Genomic DNA, 23,257 nt, shown 5'->3' on the forward strand with positions numbered 1-23,257 from the left:
GTCATAAGGGTTTGCTGAAGATTTTGACACATGAAGCGGAAACTTGAGCCTGCAGGAAACAGGAAACTAAAGGCTTGTTGTTGGCCAATCTGAATCTTAATGATCAGAACATTTCAAGGCTGCGATGAGCGTCAGTAAAACACTATTATGTGACATAAGTTAAAATCTGTACAGACCTCATTAGAGTTCAATGACTGCAGTTCTCTGAAGTTAATAGTGCAGCTTCATGATTTTGTAAATCCTGATAAACGAGTAGATTACAGTCTGTATTTTCTGGCCCATAGAAATAACAGTAAATCATATTATAAATGTAAAACAAACTAAAGGAGAGTGTTCAGAGACTTGGAGAACCTATGCCAAGGAGCACTGGGGTGTTTAGTTTGTCATCTGTCTGTATAAAAACAGACCCTAAAATAAATATAAAATATTCAGCCTAGTTGTTGGAAATTGGAGAAAATGACGTAGATTGTGACGTAGATTTGACAGAATCCATCCATTAAACACTGGGCAGCTGCCCTGAACACATAAGTAAAAATAGGAAGTAGGTTTCACAACTAAAACAAAAGGGTTAGAGTTCGCATTTAAGGATATTCTCAAATAGTACAAAGGTTTGACAGCTGTGAGACTGACATGTGGCAGCTAAAAAAAAAAAAAGCATTCAGTCAAACCAAATCCCTTTCACATGTCTCTAAGTGGATATGTTCAGAAGAAGAAACCCTAACGCGTGTCACAGTACGACACAGGACAGAGCAGAAGAGCAATGCAACAGACGCGAGACAACCAAGTTCATTCATAAAACGCTTTATCATAATAAGGTTCATGATTTGTCTGATTCTGCTTTAAACTTTGTATTAATCCGCCTTTTGCTTTGCAATGTCTGCAGGCCAGCGGGACAATAAAGCTTTAACTAATTCACCGCTTCGCGTAGTGGGATACAAAATGGTTTGACCTGCTCTGCACTCTGTTTTAAGCTAATAAGTAACATGAGCAACTGGGCCCGAGTCCAAAGGTCCAAGAGACAGCGGTGATAAACAGTGATGAGGGGTAAATAAAAGCTGCACTATTTTTTTCCCAAGTGTTTATCCTTGAAAGACCATCCCTGTTAGTAACACTTTTATGATACCCATGTGCAGATTACCTGCCAACCCAATCAACATCTGTCATACAATGGTGGGTTAACTGAATTTACTGCCAGTGCATGTTGCTCATATGCATACTGGCGCTCAATGTAAGGTTTAACCAACAAAAAGCGGTTACTGGACTAAAGTTTGCGTCAGAAAAAAAGCTCTGTTACTACACTACAGCATTATTCTGCTTTTGTTACTATATTAAGCACGCATGTAAAAAAAAAAAAAAAAAAATGCAGGAGTGCGCATGCGTGAAAATGCGGTAACAGGGGACGACGCAAAACCGTTCTGCGCATGCGTGAAGCGTGCCTATCAGAGGAGAACAGAAAAGTCTGGAAATCTCCAGAAGAGCCGACAACAAGAAGTGCTCAGTCATTTCAATGGGCATTTTCACCTCATCCTGGTGCTCATGGAGATCGTCCTCCCTGTGTCTACTGAATCCGTCCTGATGTGGAGCCGTATTCAGTTATAAATCCAATAAACCCACGGGAGTACCACTTCCTGTTTTGGTGGATCGACTAGACACCAAAAACCTAAAACATTTCCTCTTCAGTGATTCCTGGATTATCTCGGGAGCTGGACCGCCAGGCTAATGTGCCCACTGTAATTTCACAAGCCTTTCTTTTTTGTTTTTGTTTTTCCTCACATGGAGTGACGGGACTGATTTATAAAAACCTTCTCTCACGGAATATGTTTGTGTCAGTCCACAGCTCTCAATAAAGACACATCTTATGGGCAAAATACCGGCGTCAAAATGTGGATTTAATTTGATGTGGGTGTCAGAGAACTTCTCAAATTTGTCACAAGAGGTCAAGATTTAATGTTAGCTAACGTTTTTCGCAGACAAAAATAGCAAAGCCTCGACTTTAAAGGCAAAAAAAATCGTATTTTTAAAAACATTTCCGGTGTTTTTAAGCGAATATGCGCGTAAATGTGGGTTATCGAGGCTATTTGAAGTATTCAGACAGTTCAGACAAAACCAAGAAGTCTTTCCTTTGTCTAACGCCATTTTGTGTGACTTTTCTGCACTAACGCTGTCGTCAGCCATTTTGCCTTTTCTTTTCATGCAGACGGTCTCTGGAGGGACGCGACAGGAGCACAGTGACATTTAAAATGCCCTTAAGTTGTGTGGAAATGGAGCAAACCGACTATAATAATAAAAAAAAATAATAAGCCCACCCATTTGCTTGAGCTATTATGGATTTAATGTGATAATGCTATTAACGTTTGCAGCTCTCAGTCACAGCACGACAGGAGAAAATAGCGAGCTGTGTCCATTTTTAGAAACCTGTTATTGTTTTCTGCAGTCAGTCCATTTATCTGCTGAACTAGTTAATCTGCTGTGTGTTAAAATGTCATGCGAGCTGTGTGTGATAGGCTCATTAAAATTCAGCCACTTTGAAATTCCTAATGTTAATTGTAATTTTATAACATGACAAAATGCATGTAAAAACAATATGTGTATGTGCACATATTCATATATATATATATATATATATATATATATATATATATATATATATATATATATATATATATATATATACTGTATACACACACATACCAGTAGCCTGCACGTATGTGCTCACACGTACGCACAGCAATTCAGGACACATGAATAAAATCCTTTGTACGATATCTGAAGGTTTAACAGTGACATCCTCCACTCATACACACCATCCACCCTTCACCCCACCTTAGACTAAAAAGTGGTAGAGGCTGGTATTAGGGTGGTGCACATTATTTTAAGTACATCTTACATTAATGTACAAATGCTGTATCCCCAGGTTACCTCCATCAGATGTCTGTCTGCTCTGGATAACATACGGCGGGGCCACAAATGTTACGAAAGAGTGACTGATTACCACTAATAACATGTAATTTTTGTAGATATTCAGAAATCCCTTTACCCATCCCTGGCCAACTATCCTTTTTCCATAATAGAGTAATAACTCCTTTGGCTAATAACAAATGTATTTCTAGGGAAAAAATGTCTCTTTCTATTATCTGGATATAATCCTAGTGTGGAAAGCTTTGGATCCAGAGGTATTTCTATGGATAATATGTCATGGATATACTTTCTGCTTCCCAGAACTCTCTATCTGATCACACCGTCAAACACAGTGGAAAAGTGCACCCTTTTTTCCTCTTCACACAAGTATCTTGTTGTAGCACAGTTGTATTTATTTAGGATTTCTGGAGTTGCAGACCTTCATCAGCCAGACATACTGGTGTAACTCAAGACATGTGTCGACTGTGATCATGCCTTGGTGCATGCCTTCTCCCAATCAGTGTGCTCGTGGTATTTAAGGGTAAAAAGAACGTGGTTCTTTCATTGTTAAAAAATCAAATGAAACCAAATCCATTCTTCAGCTGAGTTTTTGCTCCCCCCTTAAATCTCAACATTTAGTGGGATAATTAGAATCAGCTGATCGCTCAGGGCTAGGCTTGACTATAGTTACAGAGCATACAACACATGCACATTATAAACTTCACTTGTTTTGACCCTGATCCATCAGTACGCCGTGGAAAGTGTGACAGCGCCCTGAGGCTCTGGGGCCCCACGAAGCAAATGTGGAGCAGTGACACTCCCCAGGAGTAACTGGCACGCCAAAATCTCTCCAAGACTACAGCATTAATTCATCCAAGAGGTCACACACGCCTTCTCCTCCTGGAAAAACATCCAGAACTGCGAGTTTGTCGCCCGAGTTAGACAAAGAAAATAAGATTAAAGAGAGAATAACAGACAAGAAGATGCACTCCTGATGCGATGAAAATAAATATATAATGAAAAACATAATGGAAAAAAGAGCTCTGGAAGACAGCTATGTGAGGAGGATTATGCTCTGGGTCATGTTATTATTCAACATAGAGGCAAATCATTGTTAGATAACCTTTTTCTGGAAGGTTAAAGAACTGGAGACTGCTTTACGAGGTTGAAAATATTGTGCCCCTTGGACTTTTTAATGAAAAATGAAGACATTCTAAATAACAAACATTCATTGTTGATGTAGCCGTAACACGACTTACACCAGTTAGTGCCATTAAAAGGAAGTGCCATTAGAGTTTTGAATCCCTGAGTTGCTATCTCTGATGCTCCTTCTCCTGTGCCTGTGGCCTTCGCCGATGCTCTATTTTAACGCGGCCTGTGTCCTCCTCTTCATCCTGCGCGCACACAACAAATATGACAGATGAAATGCATAACATAGGACGATGATAGAGCGTTACCGAGCTGCTGGACAGGGGGAGCAGCTGCAGACAGTCAGAGTACCCACTGACTTTGCCTCAATATGCCATTATCACCATTATTAGCAGAAAATCATCACACATTAAATTGATGGTAATAATAATAGTAAACTTTACTTATAATACCAACATTATTATATTGAACACAAGGTTAATCTCACTTAAAACTATTTTCATCAACCTTTTTTTGTTTGCTGAATTGATTCAACATTTGACATCAACGTTTTAAAACCAATTAACGTAACTGCAAAAAAGTTTTTACAAGCTCTGCATCAACAATGTGTGCTTTCGTTTTAATTCTGAACAATTTAATCAGGCTAGTTCAGTGAAAGGAAAAGTAGGCTCAGTGTTCAGAATGAGAGAATACTTTGACCTGAATCTGTCTTGGGGATCTTAAACCTTCTCCACCTGGGACCCAAGTTTGAGAAGTTCAGTCTTATCTTGGGACCCAGTCTAATGAACACATTGATATTCTGCCCCAGTTTTGAGGTCCCGATGGGCAGAAAGTGCTTTCGGCCCTGTGCGCTGCTTCCAGGGAGACTCACTGACCTGTGAGGAAGCTGCATCCAGCAGATCCATAGTGGGGATTAGACAGCAGGCCTCACCCAGGAAACACATTAGGATGTGGAGCACGTCGGCCCAGCGTCCAACAGTCAGCATCAGCACCATCAAACCACCAAGACGCACCACCACTGTGTTCAGGACGGCCTGGCTGCCGGGCAGACGGTGCTGCTCCTCTGCAGAGCCAAAACACACCATTAGAGGAACGTTACTGCAGTTTGACACAGATATATAGAGGTGTTCAAACATCAGGAGGCGAAGAGGTGAACGATGGATGCATTAGTGGTCAGACAAGGCCAAAGAGAGGCATCGAACTAATGTCTCAAGAGGATTCCATACTATCACAGTGCTGTGGCATTTTAGATGGTCCTGTCCAGATTGATCAGTGTCTAACGAGGACCAGACTGTAATCTCTGACACAAATGTTTCCTATTTTACATGTTTCTCACCCTGCATGTACACAACCAACAGTGTGTAGCAGATAGTCAGCGGTGTCCAAAACCTGAGGGCCTCTGTTGCAGAGAGGAAGTGTTTGTTGATGATTGATACGGCGGCCACCACAGCCACAGAGAAAGTAATGATCATTGTCCTGCACAGCATGGGCAGCAGGCAGCGGCCTGATGACAGGAGGCCGATGCAAATGCCGCAGTAGCGCTGTGAGCTGTGGAGTTCATACAGAGCCATGACATGGTGCAGCAGGAGTGTGGTCTGCCGAGCCAGGAACCAGCTGAGTGCTGCTGCCAGGAGCAGGCATAGCCAGCGCTGGGACGCCCCCTCATGGAGAAAGTGCAAACTGCAGCTTAGCGCACAGCCAAGGGAGAACTGGCTTTGAACTAACAGCTGCTGCAGAAATTTCCTGGACTCCTGGGGAATAAAGGAGCATATGAACAGAGCTGATGGTGGAATCAAACCAGATGATGGCCTGTTTATGATAATAGATGTCAGGATTCATCATGGCACGATGAATCCCTGAAATCAGCTCAAAGCAAAATTGAGCAGTGGAAGCAACAAGTTAAGCATGCATCTTCTTTTTTACGTCATCGTCTTACTGGTCCAGCTGTAGCCCATCCAGAGATGGCTCGAAGACAAAACTCCAGTACCACCAGGGAGGCAACACGGGAGCCCACCACAGCCAGAATCCCAGTCACAAAGACAAAGTGGAGCATCCCTGCGAGTCCATTTTTAGTTCTCCTTTGATGACTTGGGGTTGTCTGGCTTGATGTATCTTTACCATTTTTATCACTCCAGCTGTGGGTTGCAGGGAAAAAAATAGGTGAATAAATGTAAAATGTAAAACATCTGTACCTGCACTGAAACAGGAATATTTTAATGAGAATGGTGAAAACTTGAAAGCTAGTCAGGTTATGTAACTTAATACCAAATTCATCTTCACGCACAGAGCCATTAAAATGTAATTTCCTCACCTCTCCTCTAGAAATAAGTGCACTCTCATCAGGGAGCATAGCACAGAGATCCCACATGCACCTACCAGTCCTGCAGGTCATATAACACTAAATTTGCATCCAATAACACGCTCCAGCCACCAATTTAAAAAGAACCTGCAATGTGGATGCCGGAGAAAATGAATGGACAAGGAGCTCACCTTGAAGTAAACTATCCAGAGGATTTGTATCTAGCGTCAGCCACCCTGGTAGGAAGTAGGAAGTTGGCAGAAGCGATGTGATAAAGGATAACATTGTACTACCTGTTGCTTAAAAGAACATTTAATGGAAATGTCAAAGGTTTTACGAAATAGAGCCGAATCTAAGTAAGTAAGTAAGTAATCACACAGTCAGAAACCATATTTTGATGTTATTCCAGATCGGGTTAACATGGAGTATCAGCTCTTCTGTTTATCTCTATTGCCTCAGTGTTGAGCTTTGCTCATGCAGAAGCCTGTTCTGTGTCCCATACCAAAGGTCATATGAATGTGGCGGGGCTCACAGCAGTCTGAGTCATAACAAGATAATGGAGGTTAATGCGCCATGGGAAATACTTTACACTCTAAAATGATGGCAGGCGTTAGTTGTGCTCACAAGTTGTCTGCAAGCAAGTCAGGGACTTCTTCACCTCATAGATCTTTTTTGAAAAATAACATTTTGCCCAGAGCAACATTTGAAGTCAAGTTTATTTATTTATACAGGCCAACATTTCAGAAGGCCATATAATCTGTACATTCTCAGATATTGATTTTGGATAACTAGAAACTCAACACACACACACACACACACGGAAAAACAGGAAAACAAAGGGAGAAACCTAGAAACCTCTGAGGAGGGGCAGATATGCACTAAGTGCCATATGGTTAAACAGCAGTAGCAGTAGTAAAGTTACATTAAGGACAAATTGCAGACAATAATATTAGACATATTCTGCATTGCCTGATCCAATGCAAAATGTTATGTGTTTAAAACATTATATAATACATGTAATTATAGAATAACATTATATAATACTTGAAACATTGATTTAACAATAAATATAGAGAAACATGGGCTCATATGATGTTAGGTACAAGAACAGGTGACGTAGGTGTTCAGAGTCGGAAGCTGAACACAGTCTTTCTCTGGGTACTTTAGGATCCTAAACCCTGGAGCTACCTTTAACCCCTTAACCTGACATCATGTAACAGATATAATAATATGAACACTATTATAATAATATCTGATGTTTATCACATAAATGATTTTATCCTATTCGATTCTAATGAATCCTGAACATATGTTAATTTACAACTACATCTAAGTGTGCAAATTCATATGAATGCATGTAAAAAACTACGACAAGGCATCTATTTTCCTACTTAAAAGGTGCCATATGCTTCATTTTTAGGTCACTAGATTTGAGACAGTAAATTTCTGGTAGTAAAATGAGAGAATAGCTGAGATGTGATTAAACCACGTAGAGCTTAAATTGCCCTTTATCACTGAGAAAGTATCACTGTCATATAAGTAGGTGAAAGACAGACAAGCTTGAATACAACCAACAGATTTATGACCTCAGTGAACACATAAACTATGGCCAAGGTCTCTGCCACGACTGAGACTCTCTGTCTCAGTCAAGTGGTGAAGATGTTATTCCATACAGAGGAATGTTATGGCTTTGGCTCATTACATATAGAGGCGGAGACTGTTAGTGCTGATCCTTTAAAAAATGTTTTATTACAATTTTGTCAATTTTCACATATTAAAATCACATTGATATCAGCAGTAAAAATTAAACTGTTCCTCTGTGACAACATTAAAACTTTGAATTTGTCATGTAATGATGGAGGCCAACTTTAGCATCCCTTTGATTGCATAGGAACACCCAAAACATTTGGATCACTTTACAATAAAGATCTGAACTGAAAGTAATTAAACAATGCTTGACATTAAAATAACCATATTCATGCATATTTATATGGCATGAGATCAAACCACAGGCAGACAGCAAACGGTCTGGGCCAGATTTGATTCTTAATGAAATGTCAGTCCAAACTTTAACACTGACTGCAGCATAATGAAACAGTCTCTTTCATTATGATCCCACATGTTCAACAAAAACTCATGTTTCTTTCTGGCTCTGATGGGCTTGTGCTGTCTCATGATTCAGCATCGTCACAGATTGGCTCATGCAGCAGTAAGATTTGTTTCTTTCTGCAGAGTGAGGCTCTACGTTTTCTGGGCTCTCTCTTCCACGTAGAGCTGCATCTGTGAAAGACGGAGAGCAACAGAAAGCCAGTTAAGCAAATGGGGGAATTTGAACACAACACAATTAAAATTCAACAACACATAATTATAGCATGAGTCACTAAAAAAGAGGGTTGAACCTTGACTTGATTTTGTTGTCTATGTTCTGTCTTTGATCAGATAAACTGATGAGTGAGTGGGATGTTTCTGCTCACTTTTACTATGTCAGATGTCATGGTCTTCAGTGGGATGAGTCTAGGCTCCTGCATGTGGACCTCCTGCTCATCAGCAACTATCCATGGAAAATCCTGAAGAGGGAAATTCACTAATGTGACACAGTAGTAGTTGCATATAATTAGACATTATTTACATATTATCAGAGCAGGTTATAACAGTACAGAAGAAATAAACAGACTGCTCTGTTAGTAGGTCGGACATCATGCGTTAATCTGAAGGTTCGCAGCATTTTAAAACTTCACCTTGATGACTTGAATCTTCTCCATATTGCGTGTAGCAGCATCTCTGGTGTGTACCAGTACTGTAAATGAACATCCTGTGACAAAAAAAACAGCAGGTTACAAATAAGTCTATGATTCACCCCTAATTCTCTACCCCCTTGACTTTCAGGTCAAATAGCTAGTAATTTACTTCCTTTTATGCTTGTCCAACTAAACTCTACTGCATTTTCAGTAAGGCTATTATATTGTATAGAGCCAGGAGAATTGTATTCCCTTGACTACACCTCACAGGCTTACTATTAAAAGTGATAGGCAGGGGGCATTATGTGTCTTTCATACAGTTGTTTTTATATGATCATCAGTGATGTACCTGGTGGGTTATTATTTAAAACAGCATCACAGACACTGATCTTCAGGATGAATGCTCTCAGCAGCTGCTCCACATGTGACAGTAATGTGTCTGAGCTGTAACAACAAAACCACAGGCAGTTATTGACCATGATCACCCTGGAAATGTATTATAAAATCATGTTTTTATACTCAAAAAAAACATTTAAAAAAAAAAAACAAGGGAGAAGGACAAAAACCTGATGGACAGCAGCGTCGGTTGGGAAATCTCAAACACAAATCTCTCTACTGGATGATGCTCTTTGTCCATGATGACCACTACCACCTTCTCGGCGTCATTCTGGGAGAGATATGGAAGATTTCAGCAATGTATGACAAGCGTTTCCCACGATTAACCTCCGCATCAGGTCACGTCTTACCTTCTCAATTAGTGGTTTTATGCAGTGAAGTGTATCTTGTATATACTGATTCAACTCTGGGTGACATGACATCTGGAAATAAACACACCAAAAGCAAAAATGCAGTATCAGACATATATACATAGATACACCTTTCTAAGAACTGTGAGAATATAGTAATAATACACATATTCATCTGTACCTGCACAGGTACGTTATACTTCTTTCTCTTCTGAAATATTCCAGAGGGATACACTTCACGGACATACAGGATAAGATGAATAGCGACCTCCAGGAATTCACACAGGATGTCGGAAAGCACTGGAAAAAGAGGAAAGAGCTGGATAATAAGATTTTCCAGGAATTTAAAGCAAAAAATGTTGACACAGTACCACCAAACTCAATGCAAATCCTCGGCACTTTAGTTTCGTCGTTACTAGCTCGCATACAGTGACAAGTAACACAGGGCGACACAGCAAGTAAGAGAGAATTTACACAAATGCATTGCTGACTTGTATTATGCTATGCCGAATAGACCAGCATGTACCAATGATTCTATATATCTGTTTTCATGGGCTATCTACTCATAAGCGAGATCATTTTTAATATGCAAATACAACAACTAGATTTTGTGGTGGAATTCGTTTTGAATGAGGATCTGTGAGGAATCACAGTTAGCCATTTCATGTGATTAGTTAGTTTGGTTTTCTTACCTTGTCCAAAATTGAGGTCTTGCCTTGTTAGAGTTGTCATATTTTCTTCGGCAAAAACGGTCAACTGAAACGTAGATCCAATTTTCTAGCAAGCTAACGTTTGTCTGTCAGGCGTTCATTATCTAGTTGATAAAAATCCTGCTTTTGTCAACCAATGTGAAGGGAGAAGTTAACATTTCTGCAAAGATTCGCGGGGGATTATAAGAAACGAGAGGCAGCTTTTCAAACAAACTAAGGTTATAATCAAATTCACGACCAGAGACGCGGCTTTTCCTTCGTTACCAAAGCTAACTCAACGCATCGTCGCGCACAGCAATGACGTCACTTGTTTATTTACAAGCTGCTTGCCGTCTCCTAGTGATGACGTTCATTGGCCATGCCAGGAAATATTTGTGATTTTGTCGGATATTTGAACCATTTTCTCTTTACCGCTACATGCCAACGATTATTTTATTATGTTATATTTCAACTGGATGCTGAGGAGTGATGCCCAAACTCACATCTAGGTAAAGTCATAAATACATAATGTTAAAAACACTTTGGGACTAATTAAATGCATTTTTAGTACTATAGCAACCCATTGTTCATTATGCTTTTTTGTGTATTTAGGTTCCTTGTTATTATACACGGTACACTGACTTGGTTTTACTGGTATGAGAATTAAAGAATTTTTAGAGACCTTTTATATCACACAATATCTCACCCACTGACAATGAACCGACATAAGCAGTGGACAGTGACACATTTTTCTGTTGTTATGGTCCTACTCCAGCACAAAGAATTTGAAACGAAATATTATTGCATGAACTGTGTAGGAATCCTGGCTCATTTTCTTAAGGCCACCAATATTAGGACAGTGCAGCAGGATAAAGACCATAAACAAACAGAAAAGGAGCCTTAAAGGCCAGACAATTAATGTTCATGACCGGCCAAGTCAGTCAATTGACCTCTATCTGTCTGGGACTTGCTGAAAAGGAGACAAAAGGCAAAAAGACCCCAAAACAACCACGAAAAGGATGGCAACAGTACATATCCAGCAATGCATCAGCAGGGAACCAAGTATCTGCTGATGTTTGATGGTAGGAGACACAAGACAGCTACTGACGGTAAAGGATCACAAAATATGAGATGAAATGTGCAATTACTTTCTGTCCCCTCCCATCAGTGTAATGATATATAATATAATATCTAAAGAGAAGATTTCGACTGCACAGCAAAGTTTAACTAAGTGAATAATATTAGCGGAAACGACGGTGTCCCAGCTTCAAAATAAAATCACATCTGGAGAGAGGTGTGTGATTTTATATTTGTTATACAAATGTACTATGGGACTACTTATATAATCTATAAGAATAAGTATTCAAATCCCATTTAAATGAAAAATGAACAGCCCATGCAATGCAACACTGTAAGAAGTGCCCTGCTGTAGAATATCCTATTGCAAGCATCAGCACTAGCAGGCTGCTGCTGCTTAAATACAGCTTTCACTCCATGGTAACCACATCTTAGTCTTACTTTAAATTGGTACAGTGAACTAAATTTAAAGAAAAACATAGCAACAGGCGCCGGGCATTAGCCTGAATGCAGACTGTCCCTTCATATTCTATAGCAACAATTGTGCCAATAAATAGAAGAAAATGTGATGACATGAATGCTACACTTTTACACTTAATGTATGCAGATAGATAGAAACACTGAAATGAGCAAATGATAAAAGTCAGTGGAAAGTGTTCACAGAATTGTATTAGAACGTGGCTTTTATTTTGAAAAGGCAGACGCGTCGAACCGGAAACGATCTTGTAAATGTGGGTTGTTTTGACACTTTGCCAATCATTCATTAGCTGTAAAGCTGAAGGAAAAATGTGATGAGCAGGACTGTTCAAACAATGAGGCGATGCTTTCAAAAGGTGGGTCATGTAACACACATTTTCTGTATGAAACGATGCTAAAAACACACCGCAGGATAACCTGTGGTGACATGCGTTACTTCATTAATTTTAAGCTAGTACTGGACAGGCTAACGCTAAACACTAATGGGAGTAAAGACTGATGAAAAAATAAAAAATGTCCTCAGTTCTATCATATTTAACGACTAAATGACTAACCTTAGCTTACTTGTGTGAAAAAGCCATTCAGTTATACATTTTTATCAGTTCAGCAGGCTCATGTCATCACCTTGGACTTTAATTTGATGTATGCTAAACATTGGTCCCAGTCATATATTAACTATCGTTGGTGGACCGTAGAGTGAGTTCCCTTTATGGTGGCTGTAAAGCTGCATCCTCAGGTATTCTCGCTGAAACAGGTCGGACACATGCGTCTCCGCTGCAGGTTGAGAAACTGTGCAAGCCATGCCTTTTTTGGAATTCATAGCTGGGAGCATTTCAGGTAAAAAAAAAAAAAAAAAAAATCCAAACATCTGATTAGTTATAGTATAGTATTTGTGTACATATGGAGAAATAACATGTCCTTATTGTTCATTCTAGGTGCACTCGGACTGGCAGTTGGACACCCAATAGACACTGTGAAGGTTGCGTGACATGCTGAACACTATAAATACTACTAAATGCTTAAAACAAGCTTTTCCTGACACCTTATGTTTCATTTGTAGGTGCGTCTGCAGGCCCAGTCTGTGTATAAAGGGATATTCCACTGTGTGACTAAAACATACGCTAATGAAGGGGTAAGTGTTACGCCAGGTGTCACTGCATCAATGGCCACAATCTCCTGTAGAAAACACATGAAATAAAAAGTACTGATGTATGCATTTTTGTTTGTACATCAGCTCCATGGATTCTTCAAAGGCATGGCATTTCCCGTGTTGACCACCGGCATCACCAACTCCGTTGTCTTTGGCTCTTACAGTAATGCCTTAGATTACCTCAGTCAGTCTCAGCGCAGTGTCCGCAGCCAAGGCAAGCCAGCCTCTGCCGCACAGGTGTTTGCTGCCGGCTGCTTTTCAGGCCTGGTGCAGGTAAGAACGTCAGGTGCTCACCAGGGTGTATAGCTGTAGGTGGAGAACAAATGTTACTAAAATGCATGAATGTCTCTCTTGGCTTGAAGTGAAAAATAGATTGTTGTTTTCATTAGAAATACCATAACAACAAAGACTTAAAAAACAACAAGTATTTCTTTAGTGCAGATTAAGTAGAAACTGAAGTAATGAATAAGTATTATTTGTTGTGTGAGGGTTCCATGGGTATTCTTAGTTAAATGACATACTACGACATACCGCACATGTCACGGCATAATATGGGTGGACTGACGCAACCTGATCTGCTCTCAGGTGGTTGTTTGTGCACCCATTGACCTGGTGAAGGTGCGTCTGCAGGGTCAAACAACTGCCGACCGATACCGTGGACCCATTCACTGTGTTACCGTCATCCTGAAGGAGGAGGGACCCAGGGGGCTGTTCAGGGGAGGGCTGGCCCTCGCCCTGAGGGATGTACCCTGCTATGGACTCTACTTTTTGCCTTACGAGGTCACGCGAAAGGCTCTGACAGAGGACGGCAAACAGCCAGGTCAGTTTCAGGGAGAACAGTGCTACAGTTCTCACCCTCAATAGATATGTCCTGAGGAGAGTGTGTGATAGGTCAGTTATGTGGGAAAGACACGATAATCTCATAATATACCATAAGTTTCATTCCTTTTCTTGGTGGCGTGTTTAACATGAATCCAGCTTCCTCCGGACAGAGCTTTTGTTTCCGCTGTTTAGAAGAAAGCTGGGTTTTACTTTTGATTTAGCACTTCTAAATGTCCAGGTTTCTTTTACTCTGCAGTTACGTTTCAATACACTCATGACTTCAAACGTTCACATTATCCACTAAACTTCTCCGTCCTCAGGTACGCTTGCAATATTGATGGCAGGTGGCGTGGCAGGCGTGGTGACCTGGGCCTTCGCCACACCCATGGACGTGATCAAAGCCCGGCTCCAGATGTCGGGGGCCGGCGGCCGGGTGTACAGCGGGGTCCTCCACTGCATGAGAGTCAGCGTCAGGGAGGAGGGATTGAGGGTCTTTTTCAAAGGCCTCCTGCTAAACAGTGTGAGGGCCTTCCCCGTCAACGCCGTCACCTTCCTCAGCTACGAGAGCTTGATGAAGATTTTCTGTTCGCCTGCAAGGTGACCTCAGTCCTCACAGTGGGCAAATACACTCCTCGCCGTGATGTGGAGATTTAACACACATAAACAGTTTGATTGCAGGTGGGATATTCTCAGGGCTTTTTAAGCCTGTGTTGAGTAGGTCAACTTCACTTAACGTCACAAACCTGAACAAAACTTCAGCTGAAGATGATTTCAGCTCCAGTGACTGAACCGCTTTGATGGAGGATATCAGGGTGAAGCTGCTCATGTTTACTGGGAATCAAAACCATTTTACTTGACACAATGTGAATGTAAATGTTAGAACTTTGTTGCATAAACCATAGACCTCATTAAAGAAGTGGATGCGGCCACTGTGGCGTCACACCTTGGTTTGTGCACTGCCGTTTTGAAGCCTCATTTGGAGTGTTGCCATCTTGGCTTCAGAACCAGAGTTGGAAACCTCTGCATCTGATAAAGGGTCAGGATGACCTGCCTCTGATAGGATAGTCACAAGGGAGTTCTGCCCTAAAGCATAACCTGCTTTATTGTCTATTTTCCTCTAAATGGGACCATAATTTACTAAATGAACATCATGCTGTGTTGAAGAAAACTTGAAGCAAGAAGAGAAGTAGGATAATTTTCTCATAAACACACTCAGATTTCTTTTTGCAGCCTGTGTAGTCGCCCCCTGCTGGCCATTAGAAGGGATGTCCAATTCTGTTATACCGACTATTTTCACTACAGGTTTTCTTTATTTTTAAAGCATTTAGTTCCTGCCATCTGGATGCAAACAGCGAAGGAGTTCTTAATAGATAAACGACACAAACAATGTAGTTGATTTCATCATTAGTGATAGATCCATTGGGTCTTTTTGCTAAAAGCCCCACTAGAAATTGTGCATGAAGGCCACAAACAAACTGGGTGTATATGACTAAGCAGAACATTATCATGTGTGACCTTTGGCATTCAAAAACAGGTAAAGACATTTGTTTGAAGGTGTGTTTCTGGGTTTCATTCAGTCTCTGGTCCAGTAGTTGCATGTGATGTTAGATGTTCTTTGGTTGTACTAATATAACGGTTTGTGGCCGATCCTGTGTCCTTTTTGACCTGAAGACTTGACGTTCTGACAGCCCAGACACATGAGGTAGTCCCCCAGGGGTGATTCTGGTAGTTTTGTTGAGGTGGTAATCTGAGGTTACTTTTGTGTCTTTTTTTATGCAATCAAAAAATAGATTTGAGACTATTGAAATTTCAAACAAAAAACGGTTGAAAAAAAAGTTTAGGTTCACTATCAACTCAATCATCAGCATGGTCTCCCAAAAAAAGTGATGAATTCGTTGTGCACTACCTGCCCAGCACCGGACAGCAGACAGACAAGTTAGCAACCAGCTGGTGAACACAGTGGAGCATTTATTTTAACTGCAAGACAGCCAGATATTTCCCTCAAGAGTCTGTAGAGACTACAAACAGCTAGGAAGGTAAATTTTGCACTCACATTCACCTGGTGGCTCCCGAATCCTAGTGCTGCTCCATGGTAGCTACATGTACCAGCAAGTTGAATTTAAGACTTTTTATTGCTTTATTACATTTATTAACAGTTATATAGATGTGCTCTCAGTTCAAAAGTATAGCAAAATGACTTATTGGTTCAGTTAAAGAACATTTGGTTACAATAGATTTGTAATTGTGAAAAAATATATTTGCCCTTAACATTTGCAACTCTGGCTGAAGGACAGTTGTAGTGGTTCATATCTTTGTTTAATTTAGCCAAAGGCTGACAGACATTTGACTCTGAAGTCAGTAAATGAGTGGACTTTAGACCATGTTGCAGCATTCAGTAAATCATTTTAAGACCTTCTCAAACAGAATGTAAGACTATTCAACACTTTGAGTTAAAGACTTTTAGGGACCTGCGGCCACCATGTGCTCCATGTTTGCTGACATATTCGCTAAATGATCTTTACTGGCCTAAATAATTGGTAATTTCAGGTTTAAGGGCACATGTGCAAACATGGAATAAATGAGGTACATAAAACATTAGTGAGATATTTAAAAAAAATACCAGTGTGTGAACAGGAGATCACTCAATGTACACTGTGTATTGAAGAGAAAATGCTTTTATTCTCTGGAGTGTCCACCAAACATCGTTACACCCTCACTAAGGAGTTGGATTAGTGAACATTTTCTTTGATTTGCACGTTCCCAAACAAACAGTTTAACTGCTCCCTCCTACCACAAAACTTTCCACGTGTGAACCTTAAATGAAACAAACACACAGAAAAACTCTACATGTTTGAACTCGCCCCCCTGAAGCAGCATTCCAAAGACAACTCATAGAAGATTAAAGGTATAGTCGCAGGGTATCAACATTAAATCTGAGCCCACATCTGGTTCTTATGAGCACTTCTCAGAGAAACAAATTCTCGAACCTTTACAGGAAATAACCGTGTAGATGTTTATAATGTACAAAAAACATGTTCAAGTCAGACAAGCCTTATGGTCAAATTCAGAACAGATGTCAGAAAATAAAAAGACCGCTTCTTGAGGCACAAAAGCTGCAGCAAAACTAGAGCATTACGCTTAAAAAAATCAAACAGACATTAGCTGTCAGACTGATAATGATTAACACATATTAGTCTTATCAGACACCTGATGGACTCTGTTAGCCACTGACCTCTTTGAGAATTGAGAAAGAAGCCTGAACACACACACACACACACACACGATGGAAGCAGTATGATGAGAATAAGGTTCATATGTATGTTAGATTATTGGCACCAAGCAGCTGTTTTTGGCGACACGTGGCATGATTTGTTTCTACGGAGGAAACTTTACAGTCACCACAGAAGCTGAAGTGAAACGATAGAGAGTGAATGTTAAGTTAAATCTGTTATTGCAGTTCTGATGAGGAGCTTATTCAGGAACAGCTGGTGTATGTTTGAAAGCAGCAACGACCACAGGATGGCTCACAGAGATGACTCAAGTGACACAGGTTTTACATTAAATCCTACTCCTGTATAAACCAACATGTTGATGTTTACAGCAGGCAGTTTGTGTGTTAATTTGTTGTGTTCTAATTTGACTAACTTTGGGGTTTGTTTAAAACCCGCTGATCGTCTGACTGTTGGAAATAACGATTAAGAAAATAAAGTCCAAGTTGTATTAGGCCGTTTTACCTGTTCTTAGTTCCCAGGGCTCCTCTCCCAGCATGTGCTGGGGGAGAGTCAGCTTATAAAGAAAAAAACCCTACATACACCCACAATAGTTCATGAAAGAGGATGAGCATTCCTAGAATGCAGTACGTGGCGTTCAAGTGTTCCACACATTATCTAAAAATGTGCCAGTCTGTGCTTTGGCTGGGCGAGCCTCCAAAAGGCCTCCCATTTCAGGCACTGATTCACATCTTATATATTCAGATGCCATCAAGATCATTTTTTACATTGTACGATACAGTGTAAGTACACCATCACAAGATTTAAAACTTACACCTTCAATGCTTTACACATATTCACAATAGTGTAGCATTCAGCGGCTGCTGTACCACAGATGAGATAAACCAGCACTCTGGAATGCTAATGTAAGACAAAAAACTTGCCAAAGTCTGTTCCTTCAGAAGGCTGAAGGATACCCTGAGCTTCCTCTTTTACTGACCGATACCAGACAAATCAAATGATCAAGGATGAGTTGAGTGTAAGCACGTTATCAAGTTAAGAAAGAAATACTGTGTAAACTCTTCCACAGGACTAGTGATGGCCACTCACACAGACACTGACCTTCACCGAGCGAGCCAATCACCAACATTTACTTAACGCTTTAAGGCAGGACACTAAACCTGGAGAAACATGATTAAGTCTTTTTAAGTCTTTAAGTGGAATGTGAGCATTGTGGAGAACAAAAACAAAATCCAGTCCTCCGGTCTTGACAGCCACAGGTAAGCCAACAGTATTTCCTTAATACCGTGATCCCGTTTCGGGCAGCAGTTTAGTCTGAAGTTCTGAGTCCTCAGTGAGACTGAGGCGCTTCAAAGTCCTTGTTCTGCAGTAGTGGTTTGTGGTTCTGCTCGGCAGCCATCGCCTGCAAGGTTTCCCTCTGGATCTGCCGGGCCTTGTTGTACAGGAGGACCCCGATGAACACGAGGACGGTGCCGGCGGCGCTGAGGATGGTGACCTGGTTACTGAACACGATGATGCTCAGCCACACCGACAGGGCGTGTTTGACAGTGCTGGCAACGCTGAGGAAGAGGTGAGGGTTGTTACTGCTGGAACTAACATCCAATTAATCCAATTCATGACCTGGATGAGAAATATGGTTAAGATGCCCGCTCACTCCCAAATTCAGGAGATCAGATGGTCCGTACATGTCCCGTCTGAAATAAGTTTACCAGCACACACTCAGTGGCCACTTTATGTTGTGTACCTGATCATTAACAGGTTAACTCCAAAGAGCCAATTATGTGGCTTCAACTCAACATATAAAACATGCAATCAGAGTCAAGAGGTTTAGTTACAGTTTGACTAAACATTAGAACAGAGATCTTAAAGCCTTTTTGTCATAACAGCCATGTTATAAATGGGTTTTGGCGCCTACCTGAAGGTGACCGGGGAAATCCGTCCCATGAGAGCATAGGCAGTGACACTCTGCAGGTGGAACAGGCCGCCGTCAAACAGCAGCAGCAGGATAATGTCTTGACTGAAGATGAAGCTTCGCCCACTCTTTCCGATCACTGGGATGTCCTAGAAACATGGAGCCTTTTACAGATTCCTGCCTGTTTTCTTACGTTGATGTTGCTGCTGTATCACTGAACACCTCTTATCAAACAAGATCCACAAATTACTATAAACTTTAGCTAATTGTAGAAAATGTGTGCTGACCCACCAATAGGAACATCCAGGCAGGTATAAGCATGATGACTGCTGCTGCACTGGTGTAGAACTGCAGCTCTGGGGGGCTGAAATAAGTCAAAAGATTTATTATTACTGAGTCTGATTGCATAGAATTGAGTAATTCTGCAGGAGGAGATAAACAGGAGGGTTCACAGTCTTTTACCTGAACCTGTATGTGTCTCCACTGAGCAGTTTTTTTGAGAATACATTCTGCAAACTGAGATGAGAGACAAAGAGTTAAATAAAGCATCACATTGCTGTGAGGAAAGCTGTGTCTAGTGCTGCCGTACCAGTCCATGATGTTGGTGGAGAGAGCGGCGGAGAAACCGAGCATGTTGAAGCTGATCTCTGTGGCTGTGCAGAGGGCCAGGCCGGCCATGACGGGGAACAGAGACAAGTTCACCCACAGCCCTGAAGATTTGAGGACAAACAGCGACCACAATGGAATGAGTCATCATGCTCACCAACACAAAACCCACAACCCCCATTTCTCTACAGCAGTCATACTAGTATGACAACATTTCATGTATCCAATTTCAGTGTTGCGGCATCCTGACATTTTACACCTGACCCGTCATACATATACACATCAGTGAGTCCTCTACCTGTGTACTCCCCGAGGATCAGCCTCGACATGATGACAGTGAAGATGGGTGCTGAGCTCTTCACCGTCTCTGCAAAAGACACCGCCACGTTCTTCAGGCTCACCAAGCCCAGAACCACTGTGGTGAACCTGATAAACGGAGACAAAGATAACCTCAACACTGGACCTGAAGAACTAGAATCATAGCCTTGCCTTTGTTTGCCTCTTGAACCTGTGCTTAAGCATAACTACTTTTAGGAGTTTAGCAGTTTAGCGAGAGAGAGAGAAAGAGAGGACCCACCTCATGAGTCCAACAAACAACATGATCATGACGAAGTTGGGGGGGTACTCGGTTCTGGACTTGTGCTGGTAGAGGCAGCAGGGCACAAACATCTTTAGGAAGCCTATGACGGTGGTGGAGAGCATCTGAATGGCACCTGGGGAGCAAATGGAAGACAACAAAATAGAGCTACAGCCACAAACACCTGCAGCATGATTGTCAATGAAACTCCTTGGGATGCAAATGTGAACTAATATTTAGCATTTAGCCAGACTGATAAAGGCAGAACAAGTTCATCCTGTTGTTGGTTTTACATGTTATGCATAGTGACTAATGTTTGTTTGTTCGCTTACACTTGTTTATTTCAGTGAACTTTGTAAAGCACTGTGAGACAACTCTGTTGTGATATTGGGCTATACAAATAAATTGAATTGAATTGAATTGAATTAATGTTGGAAAACTTGATTTTAGAAGAAAAAACAAGCTAATTTTGATTTAGACTTGCATTCAAAAATCTGGTAGGCAGTTCCTGGCACTTAAATGTCCCTTAATGCAGCACCAGAGGTTTTTGTTCCCCAAAATTTCCTCTGTATATACTGTAATTATGACGAAAGGTTACAGACTCATGTTTCCTCCTTTCATGCTTGGATGGAAGAAAAAGAAACGCTTAGCAGTGACAAAAAGATCTAAAACCTGAAAAAACACCAGTATGGTCCTATAAGATTTTACTATACACAAAAACATACAAAGCAATAAAGGTTTCATTCCTTATATAGTGTAGATAATATTATTATAAGCACAATAATATGATTGCTTCTTTACCCAGCATGCTCGGCTCCCCCTCCAGCAGTGACAGGATGTACTTGTTGAGGAACAGGGTGCAGAAGCTGAAGAAGTACCAGAGGCCCAGGTAGGACATGGAGCGCCAGTTCCAAACCCCCGACTCCGCCTCGATCACCGTCGTCTCTGTGACTGTGATCTTCAGCACCTGCTCCCCTGGCAGGCTCTCGCTGCGGGCCAGCACCACTCGCTCCTGGCGGGTGCCAAATGGTGACAGGAGGCGCCACAGCGGGTGCCTGCCGCTTGGCATCACGCCTGCAGCCTGAGGGCCCCCAGGGGCCCGACAGGTGGGTGATAAGAGGGAGGTGAGGGGGTCGATGGGAGTTTAGATGGTTAGTCCATTTTGCGATTGGTCTGGAAGTTGATCAGTCTCTCTGTGTTGCAGTAAAAGCCGGGAATGCTTTACGTCCTGGTGCTCCCTGTCCTCTGCTTGGCTGGAAACAACAAAAGGTATCTTCTGTCAGGTTAGAGATACAAGGTGGACAGAAGATAGAAAAATCATCCTCTTTGAAATGCACCTGAAAAAAATCCCATGAAATTCACAATTCTGTGTCATACTGTGTCACATAGACATTCAGTCATTTAGTCTCATTCTGATCTGATATTTTACAAACAATTTCATCAATCCATATTACTTCACAGTGATTTTGTTGGGTTACATTTCATGCTCTTTATTGACTACTACAGCTGATGCTGCAGACAGCTCATTTTAAACACTATTTGGTATTTATTACATCACTTTAACAACACCAGCAGAGCTCAGCATGTGAGAGGGAGCAGTGGTTTGAGCCCCCAGACTGTGCATGTTGCTAAAACAAGACGCAGGACAACAGGTGAAGCATTTTTCACACAGATCTGTGCTACTTGGTGTGTCACAGTGCCGATTTCGCTGCATTTAATACGGAGCTTTATGGTGTTTAACCTTTAAACATACAGATAGGACTTTAGGTTTGGTGTAACGTTAGCTAGCTTCTTCAGTCAAAAAGTGTCAGGGTTGAACGTAAACTCAAACTTACCTCTCTTTGTATCTGAATGCTCCAATGAGGACTGAAAAATAAACCCAGCCCGGTCAGACAGCAGCGAGCGTTATAAAAACAGGAAGTTGCTCATTGATGTTAGCTAACCGCTGCTTTTTTGCGGCAGCATGGGATGTAAAGGAGTGGAAGCTAAAGAGCCAGCGGCGCTATCAGACATATTTCACAATATGTGGGAGTGTTGGGTGAGACTACACCCGCTTTACACCGTCAAGTACCTGTACACTATCTATCTGGGTTAGCGTGACCCATACCTGTGCACCTGTCTGTGAGACGTGGCTGCTAACAACAGACAGCTCGCAGCCTCAAGCTAGCAGGAAACAACACCAGAACACGAGTGGAACCTTCAAATTAAAACATCTGACCGCGAGTGAATTTCAGTGCTAACCCGCTGGCGACATTGGGGATTCCAATTAATTTTGTCGTAATGATGATGCGTTTTTGATTTAGAATGAAACTTGATCCAAAATTAGTATCTTAAACCGGATTTATTTAGAAAATGCTTTTATTTTACATGACGCAACCACTTCGTTTCCGGTGTGACTGATTTGAACTTGACGCCGTTGCCACGAAACAAGGGTAACCTTTGGTCAGATCGTTTGATAGTTTAGAAAATAAAACAGAAAACAGAAAATGATTGATTGTGATTAGAAAATGTAATTTACTTCTTTAAACTTACACCGACGGAGATAATAAAGACTTCAAAGATGGTCCTGTTTTGTATTAAATTTGTGTTATGTAGTTACAAACGTTGGCCGCTAGAGGGGGCCGTGAACGCTCATTACCTCATTGACGTCAACGGTACACAGCGCTGACACGAAGGTAACCATGGTAACAAGCAGCGGCGGGTTACTCAAGTACTGTACTTTAGTAGTATTTTTAGGTACTTATATTTTACTAGAGTGTTTCAGTTTTCTGCTACTTTATACTTCTACTCCTCTACTACAGGCCTTTGTCACAGAAGACATTTTAAATTGTCCCAGTAGGAGAAGCACAGGTGGAAGTAATAAAGTTGATGATGGCTGCATTCCATT

At 41.3% G+C, this 23,257-nt stretch overlaps 4 protein-coding genes across 7 annotated transcripts in view; 1 reads left to right on the forward strand and 3 right to left on the reverse strand.

Annotated features, from left to right (window-relative positions):
* The window catches only part of LOC139210208 (solute carrier family 25 member 45), a 180,195-nt gene extending 164,595 nt beyond the window's left edge, over positions 1–15,600 (forward strand). The window contains exons 1-7 of one of the 3 annotated variants that reach the window (XM_070840210.1): positions 12,406–12,429; positions 12,828–12,910; positions 13,009–13,052; positions 13,134–13,205; positions 13,308–13,496; positions 13,809–14,043; positions 14,366–15,600. In XM_070840210.1, coding sequence (XP_070696311.1) covers positions 12,874–12,910; positions 13,009–13,052; positions 13,134–13,205; positions 13,308–13,496; positions 13,809–14,043; positions 14,366–14,646 — 858 coding nt within the window. In that variant the 5' untranslated portion in view covers positions 12,406–12,429; positions 12,828–12,873 and the 3' untranslated portion in view covers positions 14,647–15,600. Of the gene's footprint in view, positions 1–12,405; positions 12,430–12,774; positions 12,911–13,008; positions 13,053–13,133; positions 13,206–13,307; positions 13,497–13,808; positions 14,044–14,365 lie in introns of those variants that run through there. The other 2 variants (XM_070840208.1, XM_070840209.1) reach the window with 2 other exon arrangements.
* tmem82 (transmembrane protein 82) lies at positions 4,071–6,827 on the reverse strand. Of its 2 annotated transcripts, XM_070839711.1 has the most exons (6): positions 6,538–6,827; positions 6,359–6,428; positions 5,984–6,182; positions 5,384–5,798; positions 4,923–5,110; positions 4,071–4,292 (listed from the first exon to the last, which is right to left on the reverse strand). In XM_070839711.1, the coding sequence occupies exons 1-6, from the start codon at positions 6,629–6,631 to the stop codon at positions 4,212–4,214; spliced, it is 1,047 nt and encodes a 348-aa protein (XP_070695812.1). In that variant the 5' UTR covers positions 6,632–6,827; the 3' UTR covers positions 4,071–4,211. The 2 variants fall into 2 exon arrangements, with proteins under 2 accessions (XP_070695812.1, XP_070695810.1); XM_070839709.1 differs by lacking the exon at positions 4,071–4,292 and having other exon boundaries at positions 4,743–5,110.
* Positions 8,109–10,869, reverse strand: mad2l2 (mitotic arrest deficient 2 like 2). Its single transcript, XM_070839705.1, has 8 exons — positions 10,523–10,869; positions 10,012–10,130; positions 9,831–9,902; positions 9,651–9,751; positions 9,434–9,528; positions 9,085–9,158; positions 8,821–8,913; positions 8,109–8,626 (listed from the first exon to the last, which is right to left on the reverse strand). Exons 1-8 carry the CDS (start codon positions 10,560–10,562, stop codon positions 8,588–8,590), a joined length of 633 nt encoding a protein of 210 aa, XP_070695806.1. The 5' UTR covers positions 10,563–10,869; the 3' UTR covers positions 8,109–8,587.
* A 1,104-nt stretch (positions 15,601–16,704) lies between the features above and the next one.
* LOC139210279 (solute carrier family 35 member E2A-like) lies at positions 16,705–22,350 on the reverse strand. The gene is made up of 9 exons (XM_070840295.1): positions 22,206–22,350; positions 21,172–21,623; positions 20,371–20,506; positions 20,092–20,219; positions 19,777–19,897; positions 19,650–19,703; positions 19,479–19,551; positions 19,191–19,336; positions 16,705–18,834 (listed from the first exon to the last, which is right to left on the reverse strand). Exons 2-9 carry the CDS (start codon positions 21,437–21,439, stop codon positions 18,606–18,608), a joined length of 1,155 nt encoding a protein of 384 aa, XP_070696396.1. The 5' UTR covers positions 21,440–21,623; positions 22,206–22,350; the 3' UTR covers positions 16,705–18,605.
* Positions 22,351–23,257: the final 907 nt, after the last annotated feature.

This window comes from Pempheris klunzingeri, chromosome 11 (genome assembly GCF_042242105.1).
Source record: "Pempheris klunzingeri isolate RE-2024b chromosome 11, fPemKlu1.hap1, whole genome shotgun sequence".
Lineage (NCBI taxonomy): Eukaryota > Metazoa > Chordata > Actinopteri > Acropomatiformes > Pempheridae > Pempheris > Pempheris klunzingeri.